We start from the raw sequence: 19,582 nt of genomic DNA on the forward strand, positions 1-19,582 counted from the left end.
CGGCACCCTGGGGGACCGAGCTCCCGCCCCGGCCCCGCGGCCCGCGCCCCGGGCGGCCCGAGCCCCCTCCCCGAGCGCACGGCTCCCCGCCTTCCCAGCCACGGCTGGCGCGCGGCCCGGCCCGGCAGAGCACAGTCCCGGCCCCGAGGGGGGCCGAGCTCGGGCGAAAACCCGCCCTCCAGCGAGCTCATTTCCCTAAAAGGGGGGGGGAGCGGGAGGGAGGGAGAGAAAGAAAGAGAGAAAAAGAAGGGAAGGGAGAGGGAGACGGCCGGAGCCAGAGGACCAGCGCGGAGCTGCGGGCCGAGCGGGGGGTGGGAGACAGGAAGGAGGGAAGAGAGCAGAGGGAAGGGGAAGAGGTCGGGGAGCGCGGGCGGGAGAGGTCGCGGTCGCGATCAAGCGAGCGAGCGAGCGGGCGAGGGACGCCCTCCCCTGGCCTCCAGTGCCCGCTTCCCTCGCCGCCGCCCCGCCAGCATGCCCGGCGTGGCCCGCCTGCCGCTGCTGCTCGGGCTGCTGCTGCTCCCGCGTCCCGGCCGGCCGCTGGACTTGGCCGACTACACCTATGACCTGGCGGAGGAGGACGACCTGGAGCCCCTCAACTACAAAGACCCCTGCAAGGCGGGTGAGCGCCCCCCGGTCCCCCGGCTGCGGGCCAGGCGGGGAGGCGCGGGCGGATTCGGGTTCGGGGTTGGGGGAGGACAGTCCAGTGTGGGAAGCCGGGAGCTGCCTGGTTGGCAATGCAGTGGGGAACAAAAGAACGAGGGGGAGAGGAAGGGGGGTTCGGGGGACTTTTCGGACTGAAGTTTTGCTGCTGGTGGAAGCTGCTGCCACTGCCTCTCATCTTCCCGGAGGATTCCTGGGGAAGTCTCTCCTTGGGTCCCGGGAAAACCTGCGGGCAAGGCTGCTTTTCCTTCTGTAGGAAACTTTTCCGGCCAAACTCCTGTGTGTGTATGTGTGTGTGTGTGTGTGTGTGTGTGTGTGTGCATGAGTTTTCTTTCCCCTTCTCCCCCATCTCTCCTGCTCCAGGAGCTGGGTGTTTTCCAGCCTGTCTGGGCTGCCCTGGGGCTGCACATCTGTCCCGCCTGGAACTGGGAGGCCTGAGTCTCCAAGGAGCAGGTTCTGGGGCCACCACCCAGCCCAAATGAAAGAAGAAATTTTGCCAGGGATTCTCTGAGATCGTGCTCTCTGGGTATCCCGTGGTTTAACCAGTAGCTGCAGCTTTCTGGGACTTAGGAGACAGCTGTCAAAGTCAGAGAAGCCAGCCCAGAAGGGAGACTTGCTTGCCCCTATGTGCCCAGAGACCCCTGCCAAGGCCAAGTTGGGGTGGAAAGAGGGAAAATACAAAGAGAACCCAGATATTGTAGATCCGCTCTGTCACCCCTGAGACATCAGAGGCTAATTAGCCAAGGTCAGGGCCCCGGAGTGTGTGTTTGCCTGCATGTGTGTGTGTGTGTTCTTTGTCTCTGTGTAACCCCTTCACTCCTGCTGGGCCCAGGAGGGTCCTGCCCCTGGAGTGACCAGATGGCCAGGCACTCGGGCCATTTGCCCGATTGCGTGACCCTGAGCAGGCTGTTTGGGGACACACAGGGACAAGAAAGCAGAACTTTTCCTCGACTTCCTGCCTGACTTCAGCTCATCTCCAAATAGCCAGAGCCAGGGGAAGTGGCACGGATCCTAGAACCGAACTGCCTGTGTGGGGCACAGGGGGTGGAGGGGCAGGCTGCTCTAATCGTAGCTCTGGGGACCCTGTTCAGGGACTGTCCTGGGGAGATGGACCACAGGCATGAATAAGAGACCCATCCAATGGAGATCAGGGTAAATGCCTCAGCCCTTCCCCCTCCACACCTGCTGGGCTGAGCATAAACCAGGACATTCGCTGTCATCTTTCTCGCTGGGTGCTGGGAGTGGGCACAGGGCAGAGGGGACTGTGCATGGGCTTTGAAGGCAGGCACATCTAGCTTCCAGTCCTGACCCCGCCACTCATGATAGCTGTGCCACCTGGGAATGGTAATTATCATGTCTAAACTGCAGTTCTCACACCTGTAAAATGGAACTGATCATACATCTTTCCATAGAGTTCATGGAAAGCGTTAAATGTGAGAACACACATAAAACACTTATTAGTGCCTAACACGTAGTCAGCACTAAATAAATGTGGGCTCCCTACTCCTTGTCTTCTGTGCATCAGACTCTCACTTCATTTTTTTGAGGGGTGTGGGATTGCTGGTGTCTCTTTGTGCCTCTTATTCATCAGTCCATCAAAACATGCTATGTGTTACGGCCTGGGATGGATGTTGTGGTAGGTACTGAGATGTACAAGCTAGGACCCTGCCCTCAAGGAGCTTACGCTCCAGTAGGGACCCAAGACACCTATAGACATAATCAACAGCACAAACCAAGCCACACTGAGTGCCACATTGGAGGGTAGGACGCTAAAGGCTCAGGGAGTCTCCTGTCCCTCTTCAGCCTGGTGGTGGCAGAGAAAAGTGATCACAGCAGGCTGGGAAGGTTTTTAGGGTCTTCATGGAGGATTTGGGGCTGGGGCCAGGCCTTAAAGAATGGTGGGAAGCCATTCTGATGTCTTTCCCTTCTTGCTGCAAATGGGAGTGATTTTCAGAGCAGCAGGAGGCTGAGGACTCTCCCCCCCTACCCCTAGTCTCAGGTTTCATGCTAGGGTGGGGCTGGCTGAGTTGGAGCTTCGAGTAAGGGTTCTGGAGAAAGCACTCCAGTCGGGTGAAGTGAGACTGGGGGGCGCGCTGGGCCAGGCTTGGGGGCAGCTGAGAGGGCCCTGGAGCCTGACAAGGCCAGGCCTTGCATCAGATCAGGGCTCCCTCTTGGGTGTGACTGATGCTTGAGACCTGCTGCCCACCTCTGAAGGAAACTCACATGGGCATTCCCAGGCACTCACACCCACGCCCCTGGGCTACTGCCCTCCAAGCGCCGGTCCCTGGGCTCTGTTCTCCATGTTGCCTTCTCCTTTCTGACTTTGCTTCCTGTACCCTCTGCAGCCCTGACCTCCAGATGCTGGAGGTGATGATGGCAGGCGTGGCTGTCCCTGCTTCTATTCAAAGGCTGGGACTGAAAGCTCCTTTGACTCCCACAGCTTACCTGTGACCTCTTGGGTTGCTCTGAGGATAGCCAGCTCCCTTCATTGGAAGTCACCTCTGGCCATTACTGGCCGAGTTATGATTGTCATTGTAGTAAGGGCAAAATTAAGACCCTTGCTACCCTGGAGAGGTTCCTGGACCTTCTGGGTGAGACGAGGACAGTGTGCAGGAAGCCAGGCTGGTCTGTTTGTGTGCTCAGAGCTGGTGCCACCAAGCCCTCACTAGCCCTTGCCCAGGAAGACTTTGAGGCAGCCCTGATTTCCTGTATGTCAGGATGCCAAGTCATGAAGGGGGTCCTTCTGCAAGATTTCCAGCACTGTTTGGCTGCCCCAGCTCACCAGCCAACAAGTCCCCAGAGAGACCCTGGAGGCAGGAATTGGGACGCAGTTGATTGGGGGTGAAGCTAGAAGCATGTCTTACCCAGGCCTGGGTAGTGACCCTGTGCCAGTGAGGCCCCTGCTACCACCTCAACCTCATCTGGCAGCCCAGAGTCTGCAGGAGCAGGAGGGGGCGGTGCTCATCAGCCCACATCCCCACCCCACCCAGGGGACTGCCTGGCCTAGGTTTGGACATCAGAGAACCATAGGGGATTAGGGTACACCCTCTGAGGTCGAGAAGTAATCTCTCCTCTCACCAGACCACGTTCCCCCTCTAGATAGCTGAGTCACCCCACCCACCCAGGCCCCTACCCCTGACTCACCTTCTGATTTCAGTGCCCCAAGGGATGAGGAAAAGACTTATACTCTCCCTGGGCTGTAGATGTGGGGGGAGGGGCAGTGGGATTCCCCAGGAATTGCTGGATGCAAAGGAGGCCAAAGTGGGAGGATCACTGGAAGCCAGGAGTTTAAGACTAGGCTGGGCAACACAGCAAGACACCCATCTCTACAAAAAAAATTACAAATTAGCTGAGCATAGTGTCATGTGCTTATAGTCCCAGCTACTTGGGAGGCTTAGATGGGAGGAGTCTGAGCGGGAGAGTTCAAGGCAGAGTCCAGGAGCTGGAGGCTGCAGTGAGCTATGATTGCACCACTGCTCTCTAGCCTGGGTAGAATAAGAGACCCATCCAATGGAGGAGATCGAGCGAATCCCTCAGCCCTACCCCCTCCACGCCTGCTGGGCTGCGGGTAAACCAGGACATTCACTGTCATATTTCTCGCTGGGTGCTGGGAGCTGGGACTGCTGGGACTGGGTGACAGAGCAAGACTCTGTCTAAAAAAGAAAAAAAAAAATCTAGTTTGTCCAGAGATTTGGAGAGAAGATATTGGGGTGGAGGGAGTAGAAGCAGCACTCCTCAGGCCACTAGGAACCTCCTAAGGAGATCCAAGAGGGTCAGCTAATCTCCCTCTCCCTCCCTCCCTCTCTGTCTCACAGGAGTGCATCCCTGTTCATTTCTAAGTACGCCCTTGTCCTTTGGGGGGTGTGGCCTGTGAAATGCGGTGCATGCCTGCAGTTATCTGTGTGGTTGAAAACACAAGATCCTGCACAGCAAGAGGTTGAGTGTGTGTTTGTGCACATTTGTGGGTGTGTTGCTGCCTTATGGGCAAGGCAGTCCACCCATGTGCAGGGGTCTTCCTGAGTACATACAGGTATGGGTGCAAGCATGCATCTGCAGAAGGGCCCATAAGTGATGAAGTCCATCCACATGTTTGCAGGGGCTTGGGTGTGTCCTCCCTCAGCTAGAAGCTGTGTTTATGTGATGGGACATGTATCAGTCCTGCACATATGGCTCATTACAACAGCCAGTCTCCTCTCCCCACTTCCCCAAAAGCGGGTGCCTTGCCATGCCCTTGGGGAAGAGACTGGGGTCCAGAGGTTGACCTGGAAGAGTGAGATTCTTCCCAGGCATAGGCACATAGCTGGGCTCAGCCACGGTCCCCCTGGCAGGTTTACAGCTGGAAAACAACACAAACATTTTTTTATCTTGTGTTGAAAATAACTACTACCCTGACCATGACCCAGGGCTTCCTTTGAGTAAGGAGAGACCTCCTGGACTTCTTAGCATCCAGATTCCCTCACTTCCCCAGAGGGGACCCCAAATGCACAGGGCCCCAAAGCCCAGCTCCTGCCCCTAAGGCTCTCCTGCCCACCTCCTGTCTCCCCACCCCCACTCGGTTCCCACACATTCTTCAGTCATGACATCCTCACTCCAGGAGCTCCGCATCCAGGCTCAGGCCCTGCCCTGCCTTGCATTTGCTCTGCCCTGATCCTACACTGGTCCTGAGCCCACAGGCCAGCACAGTTCTGTGGCCTCTGCCCTGGGGTTTTACTCAAAGGGCAGTGGTGGGGGCAGCGAGTGTGGGCAAGCCAGCATTTCCTGAGGAGGTCTAGAGCTGACCTTGAGCTTGCGGGTTGTTGTTGGGAAAATATTAAAGTGGCAGTGGGTGCTTACCATGCTGTATGCTCTGTGTTAGGGGTTTTGTGTATATGTCTTATTTTATGCAGTAATCCTAGGAGACAGATTCTGTTATGTAGGACAACATTGAAGCTTAGAAGTTTATGTGACTTGTCAGCCAGGAGTAGCCACGCTGGGATTCCGAGAAAGGCCTGTCTGACTCCAGAGACCTTGCCCTTTGCTCTATGTCCAAAGATGATTCTACATGTCCAGCCACACCTGTATGTGGTGATGCCTGTGGGTTTGGGTGTGGGAGCCTGCAGGTGCAGTGTCTGTGAAAGGTGTAACATGCGTAAGTGGGGGGGGGCATTCGTGTGGCATATGCACACCTATGTGAACTTTGGCAAGTGTGAACCCACTGCTCCTTCCTTGGAGAGTATCCCCCATCCCATGCCCTTGCTAAGGCCACTCTTACATGTCACCTGAGAAGCGTCTTCTGTGGCTGTCCCATCAGTTGCTGAGCCAAGGCCACCCACCGAGGATGGCAATTTAGGTAAGAGATGCTTTCTTATGGGGTGGAAGAGATTTGGGGCCACTTACTGGCTGGTGACCTTGAGTGAGTCACTGCCTATCGTAGGCTCAACAGTTCTGATCTCTAAAGTCAGGGAGGTGGGCTGGAACCTGGCCACTTAGGTTATCTCTCTGAGGGTTTCTAATGGGATACTCCTCTGCAAGAGCATGGTGTGCAGTGTGGCTTACTAGGCATGTTGTGGGCAGGCCAGGATTAAATTAATTAATGGGAAAGCCCTTTTCCAATTGGAAAGCACCACATAAAATTTCAACAGATATTTACATAAGATGTCATTATCACGACTACTGCTGGCTTAATGGGTTCAGAGCTTGCAGCTGGTTTGTGTGTGTTGGAGCTTGTGCATGCGTGTGTTTTTTTTAGGACTGTCTGTGACTGCGTGTGTCATTTGCTGTGGATTGTCTATTTTTGTGTATGTGTATTTACAATAGGGGTTCTAGAGAGTGCAGTGGTCGCTGGACTGGGAATGGGGAGGCCTGAGTTATACATTCAGCTTTTCCAGGAGCTAGGAGTGTAGTCTCAGTTAAGTTGTTTCTTTTGGGACCTCAGTTTCCTCATCTGTAACATGGAAAGTTGGCCTTGATGACTGCTACAGTCACTCCCACATTCTGTTGATTCTGTCTAGGTGAGGGTGTGTCTCTGAGCATGTATTTACAAGCCAGAGAATATCAGCGTGGCAATTCATTCATTCAAACATCCTGGAAAGCGCAGTGCTGGGGGCTGCTTTTGTGTGCAAGGATGTGTGTCTCTGGCTTTAATGGCTTTGCACTGGATGGCAAGGGTATGGAAGGTCACCATATGTCTGTAGGAACACTAACGTTGGGTGTCCGATTGTGTGTGTGATGAAGTCAGTGTGTGTGTGTGTATGTGTGTGTGTGTGTGTGTGTTCATGTTCACCAGTGGGCAGACTGGGGAGGAGAAACCTGTGTAGAAGGCCTCAGGGTTAAAACAATTTGTGTAATGTGACCGCCAGGCCTGTATAGCACTCTGCCTGGATGAGAAGCAGATGTCGCCATGGGTGGAGCTGCAGGGAAGCTGCTGTGGGTCCCACCTCCAGCTCAGCCTCGTGCCTCCCCAAGCCCAGCCTAGCTCAGCGTGCAGCTCCCATCTGAGTGCTTTCCAAAGCAGCCAGTTCTCTGGCCTCTGCTTTCTTTTCTCCAGACTTCTCAAAAGGAAGACAGACAGTTCAGCCGGGTCTCTAAAAACATCCTTCCCCAGCTCCAGATACTAGAATCAGAATGGCCCTTTAAAGAGGCTCTGTTCCCCTCTGGCCTTTCTCTTCCCCTCTGCTTGGGTAGTCTAAGACTTGGAATAGAAATGATTTGAGAACTGTTAAGTCTTTTCCTTTTAGCTAGGAAGCTCCCAGAAGGTATCTTCATTTCTTAAAGATGCTTATCTGTTCCAATGAAAATTAGAGCATTTTGGCTGGGTGCTGTGGCTCATCCCTGTAATCTCAGCACTTTGGGAGGGTGAGGTGGGAGGATCACGAGGTCAGGAGTTCAAGACCAGCCTGATCAATATGGTAGAACCCCGTCTCTACTAAAAATACAAAAATTAGCCAGGTATGGTGGTGCGTGCCTGTGATCCCAGCTGCTCAGGAGACTAAGGCAGGAGAATTGCTTGAACCCAGGAGGTGGAGGTTGCAGTGAGCCAAGATTGCGCCACTGCACTCCAGCCTGGGCAAGAGAGCAAGACTCCATCTCAAAAAAAAAAAAAGAAAGAAAGAAAGAAAAGAAAACTGGAGCATTTTATTTCCTTTCTTTTTCTTTTTCTTTCTTTTTTCTTTTTTTTTTTTTTTTTTGAGACAGGGTCTCACTCCATTGCCCAGGCTGGAGTGCAGTGGCACGATCTTGGCTCACTGCAGCCTTGACCTTCTGGGCTCAGTCGATCCACTTCTCTCAGCCTCCTGAGTGAATAGCTGAAACTACAGGCATGTCTGGCTAATTTTTTTTTTTTTTTTTTTTTTTTGAGACGGAGTTTCACTCTTGTTACCCAGGCTGGAATGCAATGGCGCGATCTCGGCTCACCGCAACCTCCGCCTCCTGGGTTCAAGCAATTCTCCTGCCTCAGCCTCCTGAGTAGCTGGGATTACAGGCACGTGCCACCATGCCCAGCTAATTTTTTGTACTTTTAGTAGAGATGGGGTTTCACCATTTTGACCAGGATGGTCTCGATCTCTCGACCTTGTGATCCACCCGCCTCGGCCTCCCAAAGTGCTGGGATTACAGGCTTGAGCCACCGCGCCCGGCCAAATGTCTGGCTAATTTTTGTGTGTTTTTTGTTTTGTTTTGTTTTTGAGATGGAATTTTGCTCTTGTTGACCAGGCTGGAGCACAATGGAGCGATCTTGGCTGACTGCAACCTTCACCTCCCAGGTTCAAACTATTCTCCTGCCTCAGCCTCTCAAGTAGCTGGAATTACTGGCGTGCACCACATGCCCAGCTAATTTTGTTTTTTCATTTTTTCTCTTTTTTTTTTTCGTAGAGACAGGTTTCTCCATGTTGGTCAGGCTGTTTTAGAACTCCTGACCTCAGGTTATCTGCCTGCCTCAGCCTCCCAAAGTGCTGGCATTACAGGCATGAGCCACCACACCTGGCTGCTAATTTTTGTATTTTTTATAGAGACGAGTTTCGCCACGTTGCCCAGGCTGATCGCTAATCTTGAACTCCTGAGCTTAAGTGATCAGCCCGCCTCAGCCTCCCAAAGTGTTGGGATTACAGGTGTGAGCCACCACACGTGGTTTATTTTATTTCATACCTCCCCTTGGTTTCATTGAAACAGCATTTGCTGAGTGAACACCACGTGGTCAGCATACCTCATTTTATTTTCTTTATTCTCTCTGGAAGACCCTAGGTCAGTATTTATTTCCTTGCATATTATTGAAGGTTAGCTCCACAGGAGCAGGAGCCTCTTCTGTCTTGCTAATGACTAGGGTCCTGTCTGGACCACAGTAGTATGTTAATTATTTGCTTAAGAATGATGGCTCTGTGCTGCACAGCTTTAATCCCAGCAACTGGAGAGGCTGAGGAGGTTGGAGGATCCCTTGAAGCCAGGATTTTGAGACCAGTCTGGGTAACATAGCAAGACCCTGCTAATTTTAAAAAATTAGCTGGGAAGACGTGAGACCCTATCTCCCCCATGGCCCCCAAAGAATGATGAGCTAACAGCCTGGCAGGGGCTGAACATTAGCTTTATTGGAATTTCTTCTTTTTCTTTTCTTTTTTTTTTTTTTGAGACAGAGTCTCGCTCTGTAGCCAGGGTGGAGTGCTGTGGCAGGATCTTGTCTCACTGCAACCTCCAACTCCCTGGTTCAAGTGATTCTCCTACCTCAGCCTCCTGAGTAACTGGATTACAGGCACGCACCACCAAACCCAGCTACTTTTTTTTTTTTTTTAATGTTTAGTACAGACGGGGGTCTCACCATGTTAGCCAGGATGCTGTCAATCTCCTGACCTCATAATCCACCTTCCTCAGCCTCCCAAAGTGCTGGGATAACAGGCGTGAGCCACCGCACCTGGCCACTTTACTGGGTTTTTTACTGAAAAATGAGCATGAGCTTCTCAAGAAATTCTACCAACCGATTCCTCACTGCCCTTCTCCTTCATCTTCAGATGGCATTTGAGGATCACAGTCGCTGTGGAGGTTGGGGGGGGGGCTGGTGCCCACAGGGTTGGGACTAGAAGCACGTCACATCTAGGTCTGGGTAGGAGGATTAACTCAGGCCTGGCTGCTGCTTTTCTCTTTAGCTGCCTTTCTTGGGGACATTGCCCTGGATGAAGAGGACTTGAGGGCCTTCCAGGTGCAGCAGGCTGCGGATCTCAGACAGCACACAGCCCGTAGGTCCTCCTTCAAAGCTGCAGGTAAGCCAGGTGCCGACGGGCCCTCCGTGTCCTAGAAATGGGTTCCAGGCTTAGGGAAACAAAGAATCTCCCTGTTCCCAGCCAGGCCCTCCCAGGACAGAGGCTGTGAGCTTGACCTCAGCACATGGGCTTATTTTCTCTTGGGATATCTTTATCCCTTCCCCAGAGGAGTAGCAAATATAGACATCCCCAGCAACTAAGAACTGACATTCTTTCTGCTTACAGTTTACAAACCACTTTCCATAGTTGACTGCCCCCGACTACCTTTAAAGGTGGTGTCAGGACAACTCCTGTTTTACAGGTACAGAAACTAAGACCCACAGAGGTAAAGTGACCTGCCCAGGATCACACAGCTAGTTAGTGGCAGAGCTGGGACTGGAACCCGAGCTTTCTCACTCCAGATGTGAGACTCTGCCCAACACTGCAGTCCCTCCGGGGCTTCTCCACTTCGCAGGTTTCTGTGCATCCTCTGAGGCCCTTCTCAGGAGCCTCTCCTATTCATCTTTCCCAGTTGCCCGCCGAACATGAGTGTCCTTCCATTTCCCCTGTTTTCTCTCTCCTCTGTGCTCACACTGTTACTCAGTCACTTACCACACCCTGGTGAAAGGATTTGCTCCTATGTCTCCCTAGCTGGACTCAAAGCTCTTTCAGGTCAGGGATGCTTTCTTCTTATCCTTGATTGTGGTCCAAACACCTAAAAGCCCACATGGGGCCAGGCGCAGTGGCTCACGCCTGTAATCCCAGCACTTTGGGAGCCCGAGGCAGGTAGATCACCTGAGGTCAGGAGTTCGAGACCAGCCTGGCCAACATGGAGAAACCCCCGTCTCTACTAAACATGCAAAATTAACTGGGCATGGTAGCACATGCCTGTAATCCCAGCTGTTCGGGAGGCTGAGGCAGGAGAATCACTTGAACCCAGGAGGCAGAGGTTGTAGTGAGTCAAGATTGCGCCACTGCACTCCAGCCTGGGCAACAAGAGTGAGACTCTGTCTCAAAAATAAATAAATAAATAAAAGCCCACGTGGTACTTGTGCGTGGATGTGGGAATGGGAGGAATGAGGGCCTGGGCTGTGTCTGTTTGTTCCAGCCTCTCACTGCTCTGTAGAAGGCGCCTCACCGCCAATGCTGATGTTTGGGACACAGTTCCCAGAGCACACAAATAGCTCTCCCCTTCCCAAAGGGCAGATGCAGGGATTCCTCTCTTCCTTTCCTTTCCTGTCCTCTCCTTTCTCCCCTCTCCTCTTCTCTCCCCACCTCCCCTCCTCTCTCCCCCCTCCCCTCCCCTCCCCTCCTCTCTCCTTTCCTCTCCTCTTCTTCCTTTCCTTTCTTTTCCTTCTGTCTTTCTTTTTGAGATAAGGTCTCTCTCTGCTACCTAGGCTGGCTGGAGCACAGTGGCACGATTTTAGCTCACTGCAACCTCTGCCTTCTGAGTTCCAGCAATTCTCGTACCTCAGCCTCCCAAGTAGCTGGGACCACAGGCATTCACCACCACGCCCAGCCAATTTTTCATACTTTTAGTAGACATGGGATTTTGCTGTGTTGGCTAGGCTGGTCTCGAACTCCTGGCCTCAAGTGATCCAGCCTCCCAAAGTACTGGGATTACAGGCATGAGCCACCGCGCCAAAGGGCAGGGATTTTTATCGAGGTCTGCCTGCTTTGGGAACACTTGGTGTGGCTGCAGTTGTGCTGTCCAGCTTGAGGGAAGATCCTGGTGTGGGCATCCCATAGAGTAAAGTACCCCAGGGGGTAGGTGGCATTGGCGGGTGACCTGGTAGCCTGCTAACAAGAAGTCTCATGTGACCTTAGTGGGGGCTAGTAGGTATGGCCCAAGGGAAAGCTGCATGGAGGGGTCCCTCGCTAAGCCACCAGGTGACTCTGGGCAAAGCTTTGGCCTTAGTTTCCTCATCTGCCAAATACAATATGACACTTGCCCACGTGACTCAGAGTTCCTGTGTCAAATGCAAACACGAATTTGGGAAACTAAAAGAAGGCCAAGAGTTCTGAATGCTCCACAAATGTCAAGGTTTATTCCACGAGAAGGAATATTCTCCTAATCTCAGACCCCCACAGTTCCTAGAAAACGAGTACACCTTTGTTCTATTCTATGATTACAGTCAATGCTTGTCATTTGCGGAAGTTATAGAATAACTGTCATTACTCTGTACAGTCACTGAACACATTACCAAATGCTGACCCGTTGCTCCTAGGGAAAATACAGAGTCAGGTTCCTTCAAGCCACGGGTCACAACATTTTTATCAAATGATCAATGCATCATCTTGTTTTATAAGTGTTTCTTTTTAAAGACACCTTCCTTAATATAGAGCTGATTCATTAACATTGAACTCATGACCAGCAGCGCTCTAACTCATGCACCGAAGAAGCTTACCTAGCACATGTATTTTCTCTGTAAGATATATCACAGCCTTCTTGCCCTTGGGAACACAGAGATCACTTGAGCATTATGCTCAGGGGCCTTTTGTTTTGTTGTTGTTGTTGTTGTTGTTGTTGTTGTGTGTGTGTGTGTGTGTTTTTTTTTTTTTTTTTTTTGAGATGGAATCTTGCTCTGTGACCCAGGCTGGATAGAGTGCAGTGGTATGATTTCGGCTCACTGCAACCTCTGGCTCACTGCAACCTCCGCCTCCCTGCAACCTCCACCTCCTGGGTTCAAATGATTCTCCTGCCTCAGTTTCCTGAGTAGATGGGACTACAGGCAGGCACCACCATGCCCCACTAATTTTTTTTTTTTGAGATGGAGTATCATCACTCTGTCACCAGGCTGGAGTGCAGTGGTGGGATCTCGGCTCACTGCAACCTCTGCCTCCCAGGTTTGGGTGATTCTCCTGCCTCAGCCTCCCAAGTAGCTGGGACTACAGGAGTGTGCCACCACCCCCAGCTATTTTTTGTATTTTTAGTAGAGAGGAAGTTTCACCATGTTGGCCAGGATAGTCTCGATCTCCTGACCTCGGAATCTACCTGCCTTGGCCTCCCAAAGCGCTGGTATTACAAGCGTGAGCCACCATGCCTGACCAATCAGGGCCCGTTTAAACAGTGAAACCCTCAACAAAGTGCACAAAAATGCGCAAATCATGGCACTTTAACTAGACCTCAAAAAAGATATTTGTTTACACGAAGAGTGCTGAAAGCAGAAGGCCTCGTCCAACCTCAGCTCAGAACATGCATGTTGGGCGACTCAAATTTTTCACCACTCTGCAAATGTCCACAAATGGCTGCCAAAGGCTTGAAAGTATTGATTTTGGGGGCTACAAATAAATTTTAGCCAGTAGGCAAATTTGCAGGCACAGAATCCATGAAACGTGAGGTTCGACTATGCTTTTGTTTTCCTCCTCTTCCTCTCCACTCTCTAGCCACATCCCTTCCTCTTTCAGTTCCAGGAAACACTTCTACCCCCAGCTGCAAGAGCACCAACGGGCAGCCTCAGAGGGGAGCCTACGGGAGGTGGAGAGGCAGATCTCGAAGCCGGAGGGCAGCAACGTCCAGACCAGAGCGTGTGTGGCCAGATGGGGTCATCCCCTTTGTCATTGGGGGAAACTTCACTGGTGAGCGTGCTCTTGTGGGACCCAGGCTGCAGCCAGTATCGGAACCTGGGTTTGGGGCGGCCCTGCCAGGCACGGAGGTGTGTGTGGGTGCCACCTGCAGCCAGAGTGCCCACCCATTCCTTTCCCGGGAGTCTGCTCTTAGAATGGCTGTGAGTGACTCTTCAGTTGTGGGTAGGAGGTGGGACCGCCTGGACACCGTGGCAGCCTGGTTTCCTTCCTCCTGGCAGGTAGCCAGAGGGCAGTCTTCCGGCAAGCCATGAGGCACTGGGAGAAGCACACCTGTGTCACTTTCCTGGAGCGCACAGATGAGGACAGCTATATTGTATTCACCTACAGACCTTGCGGGTGAGCAGGGAGCCCTAGGCACTGCACCCTCCACCTTTGCCCCAACTCAGATTCTGCCCTGGGCACTGCCGCTGCCCCAAACTGGGCACAGCCCTGGGTCCCTTCGTCCCCTCCTGCTATGGGCATCTCTCCAGGAAGTGCCCCTTGTGTGGCTGTGACTCCAGCGCACAGCCTGGGCACTCGGCGCTCAGGGCCCACCCCTCCCCTCCGCTCCCCTGCCGCCCCGCCCCCGGCAGCCTGGCCCCGCCCCTGAGTGGATGCACTCCCCCAGCTCGGGACCGCCCCCCTGAGCTGGCCCCGCCCTCCAGGTGCTGCTCCTACGTGGGTCGCCGCGGCGGGGGCCCCCAGGCCATCTCCATCGGCAAGAACTGTGACAAGTTCGGCATCGTGGTCCACGAGCTGGGCCATGTCGTCGGCTTCTGGCACGAACACACTCGGCCAGACCGGGACCGCCACGTTTCTATCGTTCGTGAGAACATCCAGCCAGGTAGATACCTTCCCCTCTGTGCGGCCTCGGTGGGCGGCTCCCGCCGCAGCCCCCACCTCCAGGGCCCCTGGCGGGGCAGTGGGAGCCGCTACTATCCGCAGTCATCGCCTGGGCCCGCAGCGCTGCCCACAGCCTGGGTTGAGCCGGCCCCTGCCCCCGAGGCATTTCCTCCTCCCTTGCAGATGAGGGACGCACATCCATTGGGGAGCTCTTCTCGGGGGCTGGGCCAGGTCCTTGTCCTAGACACCTGGAGCCCCGGCAGCCTCTAGGGGGGGGCATGGGCTTAGTGGGCCGGTCCTGGGGGCTGCTCAGGCCTTTCTTCTCACCATTGCCCTCTTTCTGCCCTCTGCCTGGTCTGACCTCTGAGGGTTTTTCTCTCATTTCTCCGCTCTCTCTGTCCCTCCCTTCCCTCCACCTCTCTCTTTCCCCCAGGTGATCTCTACGCTTCACTGCTTCCTTCTCAGCTGTGGCTCTAGAAAGGGTGCTTCCTTCCCATGATCTCTTGAGCCTTCAGTCCTCCATTCACCAGGCCCTCTGCCGGGCAGGACTCTTCCTGAGAGCCTCCCCACCCCCCAGGCTTCCCTTGGCTGCTCCCGGGACCCTCAGGTTGGCGGGGAGGTCCCTCAGGTACAGGAAGGACCCTATTCCCTGCCCTGGAAAGGAAGCATTGCATTCCAGGCAGACCCACCCCCTCCCTTCCCCTACACCGTTTTCCTGATCTTCACAGGGCAGGAGTATAACTTCCTGAAGATGGAGCCTCAGGAGGTGGAGTCCTTGGGGGAGACCTATGACTTCGACAGCATCATGCACTACGCTCGGAACACATTCTCCAGGTGGAGACGGGGTCGGGCCTGGGCCTCTGCAGGGGCAGCCCCACCCTGCCCTCTCACTTCTGGGGCAGTGACCCAGGAAGAGAGTGGCCCTCTAGGGGGCTGTGGCCTCCAAGCTGAGGGTTCGTGGATGCTGCCTGCCCTCCTGTCCTCTGCCTCCCATGGGTCTGCAGCAGGGACTAGGTTCTAACCTTACTACCAGGTGCACCCAGGGCACCTGGCAGAGAAGGCTGAACCCAGCCACTCTGTAAGCCAAGCAGTATGGGGTAGCCCCAAAATGATCAGCTCGAAGGACTGAGCATTCATTTGTAGTCCGTTTGTTTGTTTTTGCCTGAGACAGGGTCTTGCTCTGTTATCCTGGCTGCAGTGCAGTGGCACAGTCATGGTTCACTGCAGCCTCAAACTCCTAGACTGAGGCAGTCATCCCGTCTCGGCCTCCTGAGTAGCTAGGATGACAGGCACACACCACCATGCCTTTTTTTTTTTTTTTTTTAGAGATGGGGGTCTCACTGTATTGCCCAGGCTGATATCAAATTCCTGGGTGCAAGTGATCCTCCCACCTCGGCCTCCCAAAAAGCTGAGATTATAGGCTGGAGCCACCATGCCCAGCCATTCCCTTTTAATTAGTCTGCTTTTTTTGTAACTGGCTAATTTGCACGAAGTGTGGCCCCTTCCCTGGACTAGCCCCCGTGCCCAGCTCCCAAGCACATCCTCCTTATCCCAGGCCCAGGTACCAGAAGCCACAACCAGAAGCCTCCAAGGTGGTGGCCCGGCCTCCCCTCCCCCAGCTTCTCCTTAGCGGAGTGTGGGAAATGATGCCTCCCTCCTCCTTGTACTCCTTCCTGGCCTGGCCATTCCCAGGCCTGGTGCTTTGCTCATCCTCTGTGTCCCAGACAGTGGCCCTCCCCCCTCTTCTCAGTGCTCCTACCCAATCTGCTCTTCCTGCCTGCAGACCTGCAGGAACAGAGACCAAGGAAGGGTGGTGAGGTCATTCTGCCCCCCACACCCACAGACCCAGGCTTACATTTCCCACCACATCCCACCCCACCCCCTGCTGCGATCCACCCAGCTGGGTGTGAGTCAGGGGCCCTGGGGAGGTAGAGGCTGCCTCCCCTTCACTCTGCTCTTCCAAGTGGAAATACCCAGGATTTCGCAGGGAGGAATAGGGGGACAGGAGACACTGATAGATTGGGAGCTGGTGGGGCTGTCCCCGGGCCTTGATCTGGCTGCAGTGGAATCTGCCTTTGACCTTACTACAGGGCTGTCAGACGCCGCCTGTGCCAGCAGTGTGAGGAGCTCGCCTGGGAGTCCTGGGAGAAGTTCATTTAGGGCTGGAGCCACATGAGGGGCTGCAGAAGCAGGGGGCCCAGCAGGGTTGGAGAGATGACCCCCTAGGGGCCCATAGCTTTCCTGGGGCTGTGAGTTGCAGCCAGCCTGAGCTGGAGGCACCAGTGGGTCCCAGAGTACCCTGAACCTGCATCCCTGACCGCCCAATGTGTTCCTGGGGCTCCCCCGACTCCTGTGGTGTGGCTGCCACGGAGCAGGGTGGCTGCTGGTCAGTGGGCAGCATAATGACAGGGTGAGATGTCTCCACCCGGCCCTGACCCTGCTGAGGAATGTCTGAGCTCCAGCAGGGTCGTGACTTGTGGGTACGGATGGGCCTGCCACCCACTCCCTGCCCACCGTCCATCAGACGCTCATTCTTACTTTTCTCCCTCTTCTTCCTCAGGGGCATCTTCCTGGATACCATTGTCCCCAAGTATGAGGTGAACGGGGTGAAACCCCCCATTGGCCAAAGGACACGGCTCAGCAAGGGGGACATTGCTCAGGCCCGCAAGCTTTACAAGTGCCCAGGTCAGGGCAAAGGAGGGATGGATGAGGGCATGGAGGGCAGGGTTTAAGGGAAGCAGAGGCCAGGGGCCTGGTGCCACCAAAAAGGCTGAGGCTGCAAGTCTTAGAGAATGACGGCCAGGCATGGTGGCTCCCGCCTATAATCCCAACACTTTGGGAGGCCAAGGCGGGCAGATCACCTGAGATCAGGAGTTCAAGACCAGCCTGACCGATATGATAAAACTTCATCTCTACTAAAATTACAAAAATTAGCCAGGCGTGGTGGCACGCGCCTGTAATCCTAGCTACTTGGGAGGCTGAGACAGGAGAAATGCTTGAACCTGGGAGGTGGAGGTTGCAGTGAGCCGGGATCACCCCATTGTACTCCAGCCTGGGCAACAAGAGCAAAACTCCTTCTCAAAAAAAAAAAAAAAGAGAGAATGGGGTAGAGGGGAGGGGACCCCATAGTGGGGGGTAGTGTCCAAGTGAAGGAAGCTGCCTGGGGGTAGCGATGTGTGGTGGTGAGAAGCTGAGCCGCCACATTCTGAGGTTCTGTAGGGGCAGAACAACTGGGGAGAACAGAGCAATCCTGGGAGATGGAGTGGCACGGAGGCCCACCAAGGAAGCTTGTCCTTAACTCTGGAACCCACATTGCCTTCACAGCAGGGCACTGGTTACCCAGGCAGCACTGGGCTGGGAGGGAACACTTGCTGTATGGTGTAGGGGGTGGATCTTAAAGGGACAGGGCCCTTGCAGACACCCTCCTTCTCGGGCATTCTCTCCTTACCCACAGGATGCCAGGGCTCAGGGGTGGGTGAGCCAGAAGGTGGGGAATTCAGTGCCTGCAACCCTGCTCTGCCATTTCCTTTCCTCGCAGCCTGCGGAGAGACCCTGCAAGACAGCACAGGCAACTTCTCCTCCCCTGAGTACCCCAATGGCTACTCAGCTCACATGCACTGCGTGTGGCGCATCTCCGTCACACCCGGGGAGAAGGTACGTGTGGACTTGGCCTCTGAGCCTCACCTCCTCTGCGGGACCCCATACCTCAGGGACTTCTGCCATGGTGCGGGGTCAGTGGGTGCCAGCGACCTACCTGGTCATCGTAAATGCACTGAGTCCACAGCGCTGATGGAGCACTACTGTGGGAAGGGGCCCCCAGCAATTTGCCGCCGTCCGCAGCATCTCCCAATACTTGTAAATTAGTGTTAATTTGCAGACAGCACTTACTATGTAGGCCTGTTTTGATTATCTAGTTCTTCTTGGGTGCTTTTCCTACATCACCTCTTTTAGTTTCTATGGCTTCCTCCACCTTCATTTTACAGATGTGGAAACTGAGACAGAGTGGTTAAATAACCTGCCCAAGGTCACACAGCTAACAAGGACTGAGGTGGGATTGGAGCCCCTTTCACGTCTGGGTTCCCCTGGATGAGCTGCTCAGCCTGATCTGCAGCTCTCATCTGTTTCATCAGGGATTGGGCCAGGGACTCCCTGAAGGGCTTTTCCCAATTCTGACAGGCTCTGGTCCTGGAACAATTCAGGAATGATGCACGTGCCTCCAGCGGGATGTCCCTGGAGGGTCTCTCCTTCACACCTGTCCTTCCTTTTGCACAGGCCAGGCCTCTCCAGTCTTTGCTCTGTGGGCCTCATTTTCTGTGCCTGGCTCTCCACTGGCACTCTTTCTCCTCCCTCTACCTGTCACCTGCTGTATCAGTTCTGATCCAGAGAGAAAGCTCAGCTCCACCTTGCATCTCACCTTGTAGGAAGTGCCCAGCGAGTTCTCATACTCGCTGCCACGTAGGGCTGGATTAGGGCACACTACAGGATCAGGTCAGAGCTGTCTCCATCTTCACAGTCTAGCTTGGATGTGACCTCTTTCAGGAAGTCTTCCCTGCTCGCCATACTAATTGGTGGCAAGCAGGGTGTTGAGGAGGGCCCCCAAGCCTGTCTGGTCAGGTTTCCCACTGCATGGTTGATTAGCCTGTTTGAATATCTAAGGTGATGAGAGGCTCACTACTTTGCAGAATAATTCATTCCGTTCTCTAGTCAGCTCTTTTTAAATTTTTTTTTTTTTTTTTTTTTTTTTTTTTGAGATGGAGTTTCACTCGTTACCCAGGCTGGAGTGCAGTGGCGCGATCTCGGCTCACCGCAACCTCCGCCTCCTGGGTTCAGGCAATTCTCCTGCCTCAGCCTCCTGAGTAGCTGGGATTACAGGCATGCGCCACCATGCCCAGCTAATTTTTTGTATTTTTAGTAGAGACAGGGTTTCACCATGTTGACCGGGATGGTCTCGATCTCTTGACCTCGTGATCCACCCACCTTGGCCTCCTAAAGTGCTGGGATTACAGACTTGAGCCACTGCGCCCGGCCCTCTTTTTAATTTTTTTCTTGAGGAGTCTCACTCTGTCACCCAAGCTGGAGTGCAGTGGCGTGATCTCAGCTCACTGCAATCTCTGCCTCCCAGGCTCAAGCAATCCTCCCACCTCAGCCTCTCAAGTAGCTGGGACCACAGATAGGCGCCACCATGCCCAGCTGACTTTTTTTTTTTTTCTTATTTTTGGTTGAGACAGGGTTTCACCATGTTGCCCAGGCTGGCCTCGAACTTCTGACCTCAAGTGATCCTCCCGCCTGAGGCTTCCAAAGTGCTGGAA

The 19,582-nt window shown here is 54.1% G+C and overlaps 1 protein-coding gene and 1 pseudogene across 1 annotated transcript in view; both read left to right on the forward strand.

Moving 5' to 3' along the window:
• Positions 1-364: 364 nt before the first annotated feature.
• The window catches only part of BMP1 (bone morphogenetic protein 1), a 50,975-nt gene continuing 31,757 nt past the window's right edge, over positions 365-19,582 (forward strand). Inside the window, 8 exon segments of the mRNA XM_003937154.3 lie at positions 365-619; positions 9,771-9,884; positions 13,272-13,442; positions 13,670-13,787; positions 14,096-14,274; positions 15,002-15,107; positions 16,834-16,958; positions 17,812-17,927. Coding sequence (XP_003937203.2) covers positions 472-619; positions 9,771-9,884; positions 13,272-13,442; positions 13,670-13,787; positions 14,096-14,274; positions 15,002-15,107; positions 16,834-16,958; positions 17,812-17,927 — 1,077 coding nt within the window. The 5' untranslated portion in view covers positions 365-471.
• LOC141580994 (uncharacterized) lies at positions 3,516-9,764 on the forward strand (annotated as a pseudogene).

The sequence above is a fragment of the Saimiri boliviensis genome, chromosome 13 (genome assembly GCF_048565385.1).
Source record: "Saimiri boliviensis isolate mSaiBol1 chromosome 13, mSaiBol1.pri, whole genome shotgun sequence".
Taxonomy (NCBI): domain Eukaryota; kingdom Metazoa; phylum Chordata; class Mammalia; order Primates; family Cebidae; genus Saimiri; species Saimiri boliviensis.